At 45.0% G+C, this 14,808-nt stretch overlaps 1 protein-coding gene across 1 annotated transcript in view; it reads right to left on the reverse strand.

Annotated features, from left to right (window-relative positions):
* Positions 1-2,181, reverse strand: part of GFOD1 (Gfo/Idh/MocA-like oxidoreductase domain containing 1) — a 78,350-nt gene extending 76,169 nt beyond the window's left edge. The window contains exon 1 of the mRNA XM_062617929.1: positions 1,585-2,181. Within this exon, the coding sequence (XP_062473913.1) occupies positions 1,585-1,837 (253 nt within the window). The 5' untranslated portion in view covers positions 1,838-2,181. The remainder of the gene's footprint in view (positions 1-1,584) is intronic.
* Positions 2,182-14,808: the final 12,627 nt, after the last annotated feature.

The raw sequence follows: 14,808 nt of genomic DNA on the forward strand, positions 1-14,808 counted from the left end.
ATAAATTCAGCACATGTTCAAGAACATGATTTTTTTTTCTTAAGTCCTCCAGAAAGATCACGTCAATTGTGTTTACTATTTCAGAAATTTTATTCTTGTACCAGATGCCCTGTATCTGCCTGAAACCTCATGGGGCTCTACTTCCATAATGCTCAGGCAAGCCAGAGCACTTCCCTGAGCAACACCTGCAGGAAAGAGCGTCACAGAAAAACTGACACAACTGTCACCAAATAAATGTGGGTCAAAGATGAAACCTTGCTACCTTGATACTGTCTTTCATGTATGTTTTGTGGGATATGTATTTCTACATTACAAACCCATTTGCACATCATTCTGGCAAGCAAGTCAGGCTTCTGGTGCACATGTATCTTGAGGAAAAAAAGTCAAATGTGTATTATAAATAACAAGCAAATGCTCCGACTCAAAGACAAGCATTTCCAAGTAGAGAAAGCAACACTGAGCAAGGCTTCCAGACAAATGCCTACCCTGTACTTAAGGGTTTGTACGTACTGCTTGAATTCCCTTAATAGCTTAATTTTAAAGGTTGGAAACACTAGCTAGCTGTGATAGTAGGAACATTTGAATGGTAACAGATTCTAATGAGTACGCCAGTAGCAATGGAACACTACAACATGCCACACACATTTATGAGGCTGAAAGTGATAGCCATCAGCCTACATAGCTGCAGCCTTAGAGCCAAACCAGCCAACCTGACCTGTCAGCCTCAACGTGCTCTGAAACAACAACTCACAGCATTTTACCCTTTCCCACCTATATTTGTAGGGACAAATTAAGACTTCCTTACTCCACAGGATACTCCCACTAAAACCCTTGAGAAAACAGGTGTCCAAGGATCAGAGATCACAAAGCTGGAAAAGCAAAGCACAGACTTAGGCTCACATAAGAGACGGCCAGATGCGGCCCACTTCTGCACGCCTGAAACCAGAGACGCTTATAACAGTGCATGCCTACTTTTTCAGTCCCTCCTTCCCTTTGTACGTGAACTTAATTAAGCCTTGGCTCTAACAACGTTTCCTCTGCTGCCACCGTTTCCTGCCTCCCTCCCCGGTCTGCCGCCGGGGCTCGAGCCGGCACCCCCAGCCTCCGAGCAGCCTGGGGTCCCCAAGGTGGGAGCGATGCTCGGCTCCCCGCTCCCTTGCCAGACGCTTATGGGCACCGCCGGCCAGACGCGGGCAGGGTGATCATTTACCGCGGCTTTCTCCTTCTTACCGCGACACGGGTGGCACCTGCTCCCCCCCACGCCGTGTTGGCTGAATGACGGGCCCGGCCCTGCCCAGGCTCACCAGAGCATCCCGGAGGGGTGGGTTCCCGCTACCGGGGACCACGGCGGCGGGGACCGGGGATGCGGGATGTCACAGCGGGCCGCCCCAACGCCATCCAGCCGCCGGCGCTCGGCCTGCGACAGCGGCGACCGCCGGGCTCGGCGGACCCCCCTCTAAATAAACGGGGAAGCGGGAGAGAGAGGAGGGAAGCAAAGCAAAGGAAAAAGCGCTCAGGTGTAGTGTCACTGCATCCGAAGACCGGCTCCGGAGCCGGATGGTCCCCCCGGTCCCTTGTACTCACCTAGGGTCTTAACGGCGACCTGCCGGGTGAGCGGCGGCGGCAAGTTGACGCAGACCAGGTCGACGTCCTGGTGCAGCAGCACCTCATCGATGCGGCTGGTGTAGAAGGGGACGCTCATCTCCTTGGCCAGCTCCTCCGCCTCCTCGGGCGTGCGGCCCCACAGCGCCTTCACGGCGAAGCCCTCCGCCTTCAGCAGAGGCACGATCACCCGCGCCGTCAGGCCGGTGCCGAACACCCCCACCCCAGGCAGCATGGCGGCGGCGGCGAGGGGCAAGGCGAGGCGGCACGGCACGGCGAGGAGCTCCCTCCTTCCCTCAGCGCCGCCCGGGGCGGGCGGGAGAGGGAGGCAGCCCCCGCTGGTTACTGCTGCCACCGGGGCCGGGACCAGCCGACCCCCGCCTCAGCAGCGCCGCGGCCACCGGCTGCCCCGCCATGCCCGCACCATCACACACGCCTCAGCCGAGGCGCCGGCGCTGCCCGTCCCCCCTCCGGACGCGGGGCGGGCAGCGGTGACCGCCCTCCCCGGCGGCGGCCAACAAGCGCGGAGCTCAGCGCCGCTCCTCTGCCATATTCGCCGCCGGCGCCCGCTCGCAGCGGGGGGGGTGGAGCCTCGCTGTCACCTCCCGGCGGTTTCTGCCCCGCTCGCCCCGCCCCTGCCGCACCATTGGCAGCCGCCCGCCCCGGCACCGCCCCGCCCCGGCACCGCCCCGCCCCGGCCCTGCGGGGCGCCCCCAGAGAGGCCTCGCCCGCCCCGCCGCCGGGTGCGCGGCGGAGCTGGAGGTTGGAGGGAGGTAGGGCGGGGGCGTCCGGCAGCAGCCCTAGCTGAGGGGCTGTGGTGAGGGGCTGTGGGGAGTCACGCCCGGTAAAGGCACGGGAGAGCTGGGAGAGCCATAGTGGCAAACTGGCGTGAGATGGTGGTGGTCACGGGTGCGCCTCCTGCTGCGACAGTTCTCCAGAACCGTGGTGTCCCGAAGCAGCATTGAGCTACCCTAAATGGAGCCCGGCATCCCCCTTGGGCGGTGTGTGACATAAACGTCCCCACCTGCGCTTCCCACCGCACCCGCCCAAACGGGATGCCAGGCCGAGGTCCCTGCCACCTGTCCAGCCCTGTAATGGTCTGTCGGTCAGTTTTCCCCCTCGCAAACATCGGCGTTACTGGGTCATTGGCTTATGCTGGAAGGACTGAACAGTGAAACCCAGCACTTAGAAAAGAGCAAATCTGTGCCCGCCGCCAGCTCCTGCTCATCTCACCTCTGCCCCTGACAAGGCTGAGCCATGGGCCTCCAGAGCCAACCCAGGGGCTACCAGGTGAGCCCAAGAGCAGCTGAGGACCCCCAGCACCCTTCAGCCCTTCACAGATAGGCATAGAGCTTGCTCACTCAGAGTGAATCTCTGCCTTGGCCCTGAGCACAGAGCAGCTGGTCCAGAGGCAGAGAAGCTGCAGCAAGTACCACACAGTTACACTGGGGCCTATCTCTTAAAAAAGAAATAGTACAAAACTTCCTGCTCCAAATTAAAAGATAAGAATAAAGGTGTTGTTTTCCCACATGTTATTGTCTTTTTACCAGTTCCTAGAAGAAAGGAAGAGAATGGGTAAGGAAGGAAAGTGAGGAAGGAATGAGAAAAGAGGAAAGCAAAGAGGGAGAGGAAAGGGAAAGACAAAAGAAAATGCAGCCTTTCCTATATTGGATGGGGCTTTGAGCAACCTGGCTGTGTGGAAGGTGTCCCTGTCTGTGGCAGAGGGTTGAAACTAGATTGTCTTTAAGGCTGCTTCCAACCCAAACCATTCTGTGATGCTATGATGATATGATTCTATATTAGACTCCTGGAAATGTGTCAGGGACAATGTGGTAATCCACCAGTGTCCAAAAAACTAGGCTTGCAAGCCAGCACTCCTTTCCTATATGCTGTGAAGAGGTGTTTTGGGCTTTTGTTTTTCCTGTCACCATCTCATAGCAAACACTTCTTTGTTATAAAAAGCACAGGCAGGGAAAGGATTGCTGCAAGTTGAACAAGTTTTCCTTTCCATGCGCTATTAGCACTGAAGTGAAGGAGATGGATACTCTTTGGCTTCTGACAGTTGAAACACTATCCAGATCCATTTGTCAAGTAACCATAGGGGTATTGCATTTTTTTAAAATACAAGGATTGTCTTGGGGCTCTCCATCAGACATTCAAACCTGTTTATATGGGTTGTTCCCAGGATGAGCAATTTGGAATATCTTTCTTGTCTTATTTGCTTGTCTGCACATAATAATAAACTCCAAGAAAGTACCCGGGTTACAGGAAAAGGGTAAATATGTGGAGGTTGAAGAGAAAGAGGTGCTATATGTCTATTTAATCATTATGTAGCTTTTATTATTTTTGTAGGCACAAGCCACTTTATCAAGATCTATGTAAAATTGTTTCGAGAAATTTTCAGTAAGGCATCAAAATGAGAGTTAAGGACTAAGAAATGAAATCATTACACTCTGCTAAGTCCATTGTTTTTCTTGAGAGAGTTTTTCCTTGCTTTACTTTTCTAAATGGTTTGGTGGGTTTTTTTCTCCAGAAAGAAAATGGTTTCCAGAGTGAAGCTAAGAGAATGGCACCTAGCTCTCAGCATTCCAGTAGCCAAGTCAACCTCTGAACACACCACAGCCACGCCACTGAAGTGAAAGTAACTAGCAGGAAACTAATAAAACTGTTGCAGTCACATATTCTGTTCCTTTTACATATTTCAGTGAAGTACATATAGGTACATTGCCAGCTTTATGTGAGAAAACCCACTTCAATAGTACTTCTACAGAACTCTGATACGGTTGTTTGTGAAGATTTGAAACCATCTTCTCAGTTGAATTTCATATATTGTATGAAGTTCTATCTGTAGAAGTCTATTGGTTTCTTCTTCAATAAATGATGAGGTTATGAAAGTAAGAAATACTTGATTTTTTTACTTTTTATTCAATTATTTTCATTTAAATTTTATGTAGCCTTATATTTAGTTTTATTATTATTAAAGTAGCTAGTAAATTGAAAGTATTAGATTGGATATAAAAGGATATAGAAAAAAATGTAAAAGAGTCAGTCACACACAACATGCAAATACTTGTTATCTGTTGGCATAAGTAAAATACAGAAAGCTGCTGGCTTTCCAGATGCAGATAGCACTTAGCAGATAAAAGATCTTAATTTACTTTCCATATGTGTGAAGGTGTTTTCCCACATATTGCTAAGGTTTCTATCTAGAGCCTGCTGAACTCCACAGAAAGATGAGGATCTGTCTGATGGCGTACCAGGATCCCACACAGTTTCTTTCTTACTGCTCTATACTTAAAAGAAAATCTGGTCTTTTTCAGACTTTTGTAACATTTATCCTGTCAGACTCCACAGCTGCGTTTCTCAAACCTCTCATACATCAGTCTGAGCAACAATGGAAAGAGCTGAATAATACATAGCTTCAGTAAAATACTGAAATGGAGCTTACTGTCTCTCTTCTCAAGTTCCAAGATTTTAAGATTAATTACCTAATTTCCCTTTACATAAATCAGTGTCTACAAACATGAAGTAGCTGTGAATTTTCATTAACCAGTTGACTCCTTCTGGGGTATGTGTTTTGTGATCACCACTACTGGGCTGCTTCTATGGCTTTGAGGCTTGAAGTTATTTGCATGGAAGTAATAGTGCTTTGGAGACAAGAAAAAAGTGGTGATTCAGACCTGTCTGGTTCTCCCACTCAGTCATAACTGACTCATCCACAGCTATAGTGTGCAGCACAAGAAAGGATGTGAGAGCTGAGTTGCTCAAGTTCTTTTTTATATCTAATGCCACATAATTGGCAGTTTCTCAGGCCAACAGGAATTTGTTCCTGCAAAGAGCCATACGCTTTATTTTAGTGTCTTTTTGAATGCATTCCCAATGAGATGACCTACAGAAGTTTGTGCTCTGGGATTGAAAGGCATGAACTGCATTAACATTTGTAGTATTAAATGGCCCAACCTGCCACAGAGAGTAGATCACGTGCTAGCAAAGGGTTCATAATATATTCAGCCTTCCAGCGTTCTGATAAGTGGGAACTGTGCCCCTGCCTGGAGTCTCTGAGCCTGTTCAGTACATTTGCTGAGTTTATTCCTTCCCAGTTTCCAGACCCTTTCTGTAGAAGCCATACCTGAGACATACCTAGAGCACAACACTGGGTATTGCATCTGCACAGGAGGCAGGACTCCTGCCCACAATAAATATAACTTCCTGTGCCTTGACTGTTTGTTGCTCTGCCTGGGCTTCTGCCAGGAATCCAGAGACCCTGGACAAATGCAATGGACTGAGCAGAAGTAGCTAAAGCTTACTAAGACACCTTAGCAAATCCATGGTTGTTGAAATATGTAGGCAGACCCATGGAAAAGGGGATTCTCATATTGGTGCTTTGGTGTGGAAAATAAAACAGGGTGAATGAATTGTATAACGATTCTTAATTCTGAAAAATGGCTTTGAGCCGATGCAGTAGTTTGTGTCACATGACACTTGTTAAGTGCTGCACAAATAGCCATAATATGCTGCCCAAGTGGTTATTATTTTAGCAATAGAACATTGCACATTGCTTGCAGGGCAACTGAGATGTTAACTTTGGGATGAAAATAGCAGAGAATCATCATGTTATTATTCATACAGGAGTGCGTGAAAGTGAGCACGTGTGATTTCCAGGCTTCTAAACCTGCCTATGCAGCGTGGATTTGACAGGGTTCAGTTTGGCAGAACTCCACATTTTACATGGGAATGTAGCACAAGACTTCTCAATGCTGGAGTCAGTCACCTCCCTCCCCAAGTGTCCTCTCTCTGAAAGCAGCTGGGATTTCAACGTGACTTGCAAGAAGCCCTAACAGAGACAGTTATGGAACAGGCTTTAAAGGAAAATGTATCTATTGCATGAATAATTTTTAAATATCAGATGTGTTAAATACTGCAGATTTGGATAGCCTTGCAGTGTACTGCAAATCAGTAGCATTTCACAATGGAAAACCTGCTGCTCTTTAACAAAGGATCAGTGATTCAGGCAGGGTAAGGAGGAATTTCTGTCTACCTGTTCAAACAAGCCCATGTCCTGTGTGAACTAAGAAGATACTGAATCCCAGGAGGATGTGTTTCCCAGGAATAGATGAACCCAGCTACTCGCCTCTGCACAGTGCTCTCTTCTAATGCAGGCTTGTGTTCTGCTGCTGGTCTTTACACATTTTTTTTTTTTTTGTGATAATTGGTAGAGAAACCTGTGCTTTTCCTATGATCTGCCTGAAAGCAGTTTTGTTGGCTTCCTGGACACACTAAAATACCACCCTTCTGTTTCCCCTATTAGGCTACTGAAGGCAAAGGTCTTGAGGCAGTGGTATTTTACTGCATTACCTACTGAGGTCCCTGCCAGTCTGAACTTAGGAGGCCTTCCTCATTTATTTTCAGTTCAATTTTGAATTTCATTTCAAATTTTCAATTCAATTTGAATTCATTTGGAGCTCTGGATCGGTACTGTGTTTGTTTTTAATCTGAACAAGTAAATGGAAGTTAACAAGTAACTTTTTATACATTGCGAAAAAAAAAACAAACCTAAACCCCACTATTTAGGTCTACACTAGCAGCATAGCACAAGCAGGGTTAGCACAGTTTGCTTTCAGACAGTGTGCCTCCACATAGCTATTTTTCCCTTGGAATCATGCTCTTTAAGGCTGTCACACTATTAAATATCAGGCTTTAGATCTGCCAGCTGTACTGATGTGATCATGTTGAAGACTGGCCTTCCTTACCTGCTCTGTGACCTTGCCTCATTGAATCAATAACAGTCAATCCTGTGTCCTTTAATTGCGCAAAGGGTAAATTCATTCCAGTCTAGTTTCTAGGCTATTGGCTGTCTGCAAATTCTCCTATGTCAGCAGTAAACCTTCTATTTTTTGTTCTTTCTGTAGGTTTTTTCTTCAACACAGGTGAGTATTGAACCCATGAAATGCCTGTAGTGAAGAAGGTGAGCGTTGTTGTCCTTAGGAAGGGGTCACATCTCCCGTTCAGAGCAGGAAAGCCAGTTCATCCCTGGGATCCCTCATGTCCCCATCTACACAAGGTGAGGAGATTATGCTGTCAAGTGCTTCAGGGGTTAAGAAACTTGCAGCACTGGTTTCCTTTTAACAAAGAAACAATCAGATGTTTTTTTAATTCTCTCTCTCCTAAGAGCCAAAGGTACTTCTTGGCTTTTTCAAAGATGGAGACTTCCTTTTTGAAATCAGACTTGATTGCTTTCTCTTCCTCTTCTGCCTTGCCCCGTGCCTGCCGTAATTCAGAACAGGTCCTCCCTCAGTGTTCCTGAAGGAACTTTATGGTACTGAAATGAATGATTTCTGGTATCTGGGCCTGAATTGTCACTGTCAAAATGAATAGGAGAGAGCAGCTCTCATGAAATCTGCAAACTGAGGAAGGCAACTGCGCACTGGTTTTAACAAGGTTACATTTTTGAGATGTTCTTTGAAATCATAACAACTAGAGACTGACTTCCAACTCAAGATAAACAGATAGTTTCCACACAGAAATTCCTGTTAATATTTAAACAAGGCTTAATCTTCTCTTGAAATAAAAATGCACTCTTTCAAAGAAACTTTATTGAAGAGGAGAATGTTTCTTCAAAAGTGTTTTAACAGCTCAGATAACTACATATATCATCATCAGGCTTCAGGCATTAATCATTCAGGATACTTAGCATTTTAGAAAATGGTGCAGCAACTGTGGTTTATTAAATAAACCCTCATGAAAGGACTTAATGATTGCTCACAGAGTGAGGGCTGCAGCTGGGAGCTTCCAGGTGCTACACATTTCACCTATAATGCACAGGATAGAGTTCCAGCTGCACATGTGATGTTTAAGGGCACAGCACCTTGCAAGGTAGGACAAATGACCAAAAGTGGATAAATGAGGATTGCTTAGTAATAGAATTTTTTTCATATACTAATAAGGCTGTACTGTAGCACTCAGTATTTCTAATATTAGGAAAGCATAGCAACAAAGAAAGTAGGACAGCTTTATTAAGGACATTCTGGAATCACAAATCTAAAGCAGTATACATCGACCTGTGTCCCACATACACCCTGTGTGGGACACTAAAATGTGTGACTGTGCTTCTATTGTTCTATCAAGAGACAAGACAAAGGAGTGTGCTGAACACAGCAATGCAATCACTGGCAGCTTTCAGTTTAATATCTCTGTCAGATGCGTAATTTTTATTATTTACTATGAAAAGCTGGGCTGGCTTTAATCACATTTGCAGCCATTTTACAAAGCCAGGTTAGAGTGTTTACACTCAGACTTTAAACATAACCAGATGTGATTCTACAGAGAAATAGTTTTTAGTGTAGTAAACATTGTGATTTTTCAAGGCTCAAAGGCAAATCAAAAATAAGCATGAAATCATGCACATCTTGAAAGGAGAGATGCTTGCATTTTCTTTCATTCATTTCACAACTTGAGAAAATGCATGCATTTCAGATCCCGGTCAAGGGAAGGAGAAGCTCTGTGATTTGACTGTTGGAGTGTGATGTTCTCATTTTTGCATTGTTTTTTTTTCATTTCAGATATCTGAGCAAATAATCACTGTGACATTCACATGGCATAGAAAATGACCCAGAATTGAGTTGTGACTCATTTTCATGAAAATTAAGGAGGAGGAAATATTAACTCTTCTCTCACAGCAAATGCTTTAAAGCTTATATTCAAAGCAGTCTCATCTGGATGCAAATCCTGCTCCTTTTTTTAAACTCCCCACATAAGCGCAGTCACAAGGCTTTACAATTCTGCAGTTATGCCTTTCATTCAAGGCAGACAAACCTGCCTTGAGTCAGTTCCCTTACATCAGACTTGTAGCGGAGCTAACCAGTAGCTAACAAGTTTTAGCAGCTCCCAGTGTCATCTCCTATTTCTCTTTATCCCTTGGGCAGTGCATTGTACAGTCATATTTGATCTGAATACTGACGGTTGCCAGCATGCTGCACTCAGCATGTTTATTAAGCAACAAACCCCACCAATGCAAAAGCTATGCTAAACTGTCTCAGAATAACTCAGAGGCAGCAGCTGGGATCAGAGACCTTGGTAACCTGCATGCACAGCAGCATCCCACCAGAAGGACTGGGCTGCTCTTGGAAATGCCACAGAGCTCAAGTCCTCCCTATTCCTGGAAGAAGGTGTAATTGCAGTGAGTGGTGCAGTGGGATTTTGAAACTCTTCCACAGTCATCCAGGGAAGTTACACTGTGTTTGGGCTGGGCTTAGTACAAAATGTGGGCAGGATGTGTAATGCTGTAGTGACTCTGAGAGTCAGACAGAAAGGAGGAAAGGAATGGAAGAGTCCCAGGTAACAAGTACAGCAGTAAATAGTATCTCCATCCCTGAGCTCAACCAGTGCATCAAGGCTGCTTCATTTTTCATCTCCTAACTTCCCAAGGTGCCAGACTTCAGCTGTCTGATTTTCTCCCTTCATATGCTGTAGGTCCCAGTACCCTTCATGCCCTAGAAACCTCACGGGTTGCAACTTGCTGCTCCATGAAAATCTTGAGCTCTTACAGGCTTTTCTGGTCAGAGCTACGTGGTGGTTTCAGAAGAGAAACCTCCATCAGAAGAGATCTGTGGGAACATAAATGGGACAAGACAAGGGTAGAGAGATGGATGTTTGGGAGGGGAAGGGCCAGGCAGAAAATGTAAGTACCTTGCTCCTCAGAAAGGCAGTACAGAGAAACATGAGACAAAAATATTGGAAGCCCTTTGCAAGGAAGGGCTGGGAGTGAGTGGAGGTGAACCAAAAAAAGCAGCCAACAGTGACAGGGTTGGCAGTGTGCCTCTCTTTCATGACCACAGAGGCACAAAAACTTGCTACCTCCTGTTGTGAAAAATGAGCTGAGTGGATTGGTTCATATACATGGGATTTAAACAATTTATTTTAAACAACCTATTTTAGTTGTCACTTAAAGGAGAAAGCAAGTGACCTTGGTTAAAGTTACCAAGTTTTATTCCTGTTTCACATTTGTATTTAAGCATTTTTCCTAAAAACAGGTAATTCCTGTATTTGGTAGTAATTGGTAAACACTGAGGTTTCTTCCATAGCACCCAAAGCTTTTTGCTATATTTCACACTTCCTTGTTTTGCTAACATTGAATGTGATATTTTCAAATACTTAAACAACTGAAATTTGTATTCAGATACTTAATATTTATCTTTTATTGTATTAGGAAATGGCAAATTATATTTTGTATTCACTAGGTAATTCAATTTTTTCTTAGGAATTATGTTGAATTGCCTTGGATAGAAATTAGGCTATAATATACAAAAAGACATCATTGGCTTCCGTTATCAAATAAAGTCACATTAAATTATCTGGATGTGAAAGAAGAAGATATTTAAACACATGAAAGTTAACTGAATTATTAAACAAAGAAAACTGATGTTCATGAAATAACTGTTAACCAGCACTCAGACAGCCTAGAACAAGTAGATCTTAGCCTGGGTTTCTTAGTCTATTCATAGACTGGCGGGTAGGAAAAAGAAATTTCCAGCTTTTTTAATTTGCAATTCATTTCTCATTTCTAATAAACAAGTCATTGACTAAGTTAAAATGAAAACACTGAAATAAAGGAAATATGCTTTCCCACATGCAGTAAAGGCTCTGAGTGAAAAAAGCTTGTTCATCACTTCAATAAGCAGTTGTTCTAGGAGTTTACTTACTGCCTTGGCTCCCCATTTCAGTGCTTTGCCTTTCTTTAAAAACCTTGTTAGCGAGCATGTTACTAAAACACTGAGCTTTTCATTTGAGCAAGGGCTGAACCTCAAGTCTCCCCTCCTCCTCACAAGCAAGCACATTCTCTTGTGAGCTGCAAGGCCACAGTTGGCTTAGAAATATGCAAATGCTCCATAGGGAGCTTGAGAGCTCCACTGGGAGGGAGAGGCTGAGGGCTGCTGGGAGCCTGAATCCAGGAACAACCTCGCAGAAGGTGGAAGATGAGATTTCGTGTTCCCTCTGGCCAGATGGGAGGGTTGAATGTGATTCTTCTGAAACTTAAACTAATGCCTTACCTGCAAAGTTCCCTCCCAAGTGGGAAAACACTGGTGACTTCTAGATTTGCTGGGGGGAAGGTGAGATGAACTTTGACTCCAGATGCAGAACAGGTTGGGAAGCACCAGTCTGGGCAGTGGGGTGGCATTTAAACACAAGATATGCAGCTCCACCTTGTCAGAGACGTGTGTGGCTGGCTGCCTGGACAGCAGCAAAAAGCCATGCATTGAAAGTGATGCTTCTCAAATCCAGAGCAGCTTCCATCTTTCAGGAAAAAAAATCAAAATGTTATTTTGTGCAGTCACCACAGTAGCTTTTATTTCAATACAACTAATTACCAAAAACAGCTAAGGATGTTCAGTACTTGTATCTTCCCCATTCTGTTCATGCTGTCATTGGGGACAATTTCATTTTGTTTTTAAATTGTGGCACTTCCACAAATCTCTTTCTGATGTCCAGAACAGACCATTACTAGTTTCCACCCCAGAGGTTAAAATCCTCTCACCCTGGGGACTCAAGCATTGGAAAATGAGCAGAAAGGTTGGGAGCACAGAAGGATAAAACTGGATTTTGTGACTGCTAAAAATATTAAACTTTCCTAAATCTAGCATAGAGAATTTTCCCATGTCGTAATCAGCAAATCCCAAACCAGAAACCAGATCTTCTGAGTTTCAGCCCAAAACCTCTCCACTGGGCTATGGTTATTGCATCTGCATTAATTTTGCATTCCCACGTCTGGTAGAAAAGCTTAAAGTCTTAAAATCCCAGTGGAACCTTCATTAACACCAAGAAGCTTCCAAGGCATCCTCAACACTGCTGACTGACTCCAGGTTTGCTCCTCTTGAAGTACACTTCTCATACATCCAGGCTTGTGTTGATCATTCGCAGGAAAGTGGTTTACCTAGGTTTTTGTAACACATAGATTAGAACCACCCTGTTTCCACTAGGGGAAGTGGATGATTTGTACCATGGGACCTTCTTTTCCACACAGTTCAGACACACTGGCTACTTCCCTCTGCTGGAGGGAACCAAGATTAATTCTAGACAGACAATCCAACCTACCGAGAGATCCCTCTGAGATAAAGGAGACTTCCAGAGGTGCCAGGGAGGCCACAACTGAGGCCAGTGAGGCCATTTGATGCTGAAGATGCTTCTAAATTAGACCTCAGCACTGGATAAAGTGAGATATGACTGAGGATTTGGACAATGCAACCCAAGATGGTGAGGTTAAGATTTTCAGTAATCAAGATCTCTGGTCTGATATCACATGAAGAGTGAGTCCTGTGGCCCCTGGAAAACATTGTCAGTCTTTATGCTGTGCTTGCTTTTCCTAATTAAATACAGAAGTTGTCTGCATGCTCAGAAACCTCCAGGGGAGGAGGAGCACCACTGAGTTTTAAAGAGCTTTAAAAGTGTAAGATGGCCTAATTTCCTCTCATGACTCTCAAGACTCTCTCCTAATTTCCCATCAAACAGCTGCCACATTAATCAAATTGCAGCTTGCATGGCAAAACTGTGATCTTGACAGTTTCTGTGCCTGTAACTGTTTAGTGCTTCCTCAACTGACTTCTGAAAGCCTGTTTCAAAGGGATAATTGTTTTACATTCAGTTCATATTCAAAGTTGGGAGAACTTTGCCTTACCCAATATACTGGTACAGAAAATCTCAGCAGGAGAAGGGATATATATCACATAAAGGAATTACCTTCTAATCACACAAGCCTGCTGGATTTCCTGAGACAAAACAGAAATTACCAGCACAGGAAATCCAATCAATCTGTGGAGGAAATTTCCATGCTTTTCACAGAAGACACAAGGGAAGGGATGAGAGAGAAGCAGAATTTCCCACTTAGAAAAGGAAGATGAAGATGTTCAGAAGAAATGTCAAGTATGACAAGGAAAGTAGGGAACTTGAAAAAAACTCAGTTTACAAGACATCCCCAAAAGAGATGGCATAAAACAAACACTGAACACTGTAGAGTTACTTGGATGACTGATCTGGCATTTGTTCACTTTCTGTTTGCAGGGAGCAAAACTCAGAACTGCTTTTGCCAGAAACAAAGTCTTTGGAGCATTCCTCTCTCTGGGAATTCACTGTTCTTAAGAGTTTCACAAGTAGCTCTTCTAGTCATGGAAAAATGCAAAGAGAGTCTTGTCATGTGTCCCAGCTCTTTTTAATTGCTAATGTAATAACTTTTCATGTTATCCATCACAGAAATCCTGTTAAACCTCCTTTCCAAACAAAGCTGGTCTCCCTGCAATTCCCCTTGCAAGAATTTGGGAGAGAAGCAAGTTTGATGTTTGCTGCCAGTGATCTGGACTGCAGAGCATTTCGGTAACCTACCCCCTGCGGGGGATTCCTCATCCTTTGATCTGCGATGAGCTCCCCTCAACACCTGCATGTGGGGAAGAACAAAGGAACTGGAGATAACCTTGTGCCCCATGATCACTCTTCTGCCTTCCCATTGAAATCAAAACCCAGCTCTTTGCATTAGCAGAGGCTCCTGAAAGGCAAAGAGGAGAGCAGGGTCCATGCCCCTTCATGAGAAGGTTTTGTAGTGACAGCGATGGCCTGACAGTGGTGCATGAAGGCTGTGTGAAGGCTGCACTGCCTCCCTAGGGACAAAAGAGAGTTATCGCAGGCATAGCCCTGCCCTAGTGTGGCAGCCTTTTTGTCTTCCCCATTGAGGAAAAGTTCATGAAGGCCGGAAGTCTCCCAATCCCCAAGCAGAAGTCTAGCCATGCAGCAAAATCCCTTCAGCCCTTCCCTTAGGCACAAAGTCCAAAATAGCATGTTTTCCAGGTGGGCAGATCATACACACATAGCCAATCTCCTCTTGGAGAGAAGGGAGCCCAGAGGGTACCAGCAACCAAATGAGCGCAGGAGAAGAAGAGGAGCCATGGCATAGATAAGGTGCCTGGATGTCTCCTGTTGCCTTTTCATGGACAGCATGGCAAATCAGCATTTGAGGAAGGTTTTGCTAACTGGACCTTAGCTTTCTTAACCTGGTCTCTAGCTTCCCGCACAACATCCCTGTATTCTTCCCAGGCCACCTGTCCTTGCTTCCACCTTTTATAAGCCTCTTTTTTCAATTGAATTTTCCTCAGCAGCTCCTTATCCATCCAAGGAGATATCCTGGCCCTCCTGCTGCACTTCCTTCTGGTTGGGATGCAACACTCC

The sequence above is a fragment of the Pezoporus occidentalis genome, unplaced genomic scaffold (assembly GCF_034315485.1).
Source record: "Pezoporus occidentalis ecotype Australia unplaced genomic scaffold, CSIRO_AGI_Poc_V1 ctg2, whole genome shotgun sequence".
Taxonomy (NCBI): domain Eukaryota; kingdom Metazoa; phylum Chordata; class Aves; order Psittaciformes; family Psittacidae; genus Pezoporus; species Pezoporus occidentalis.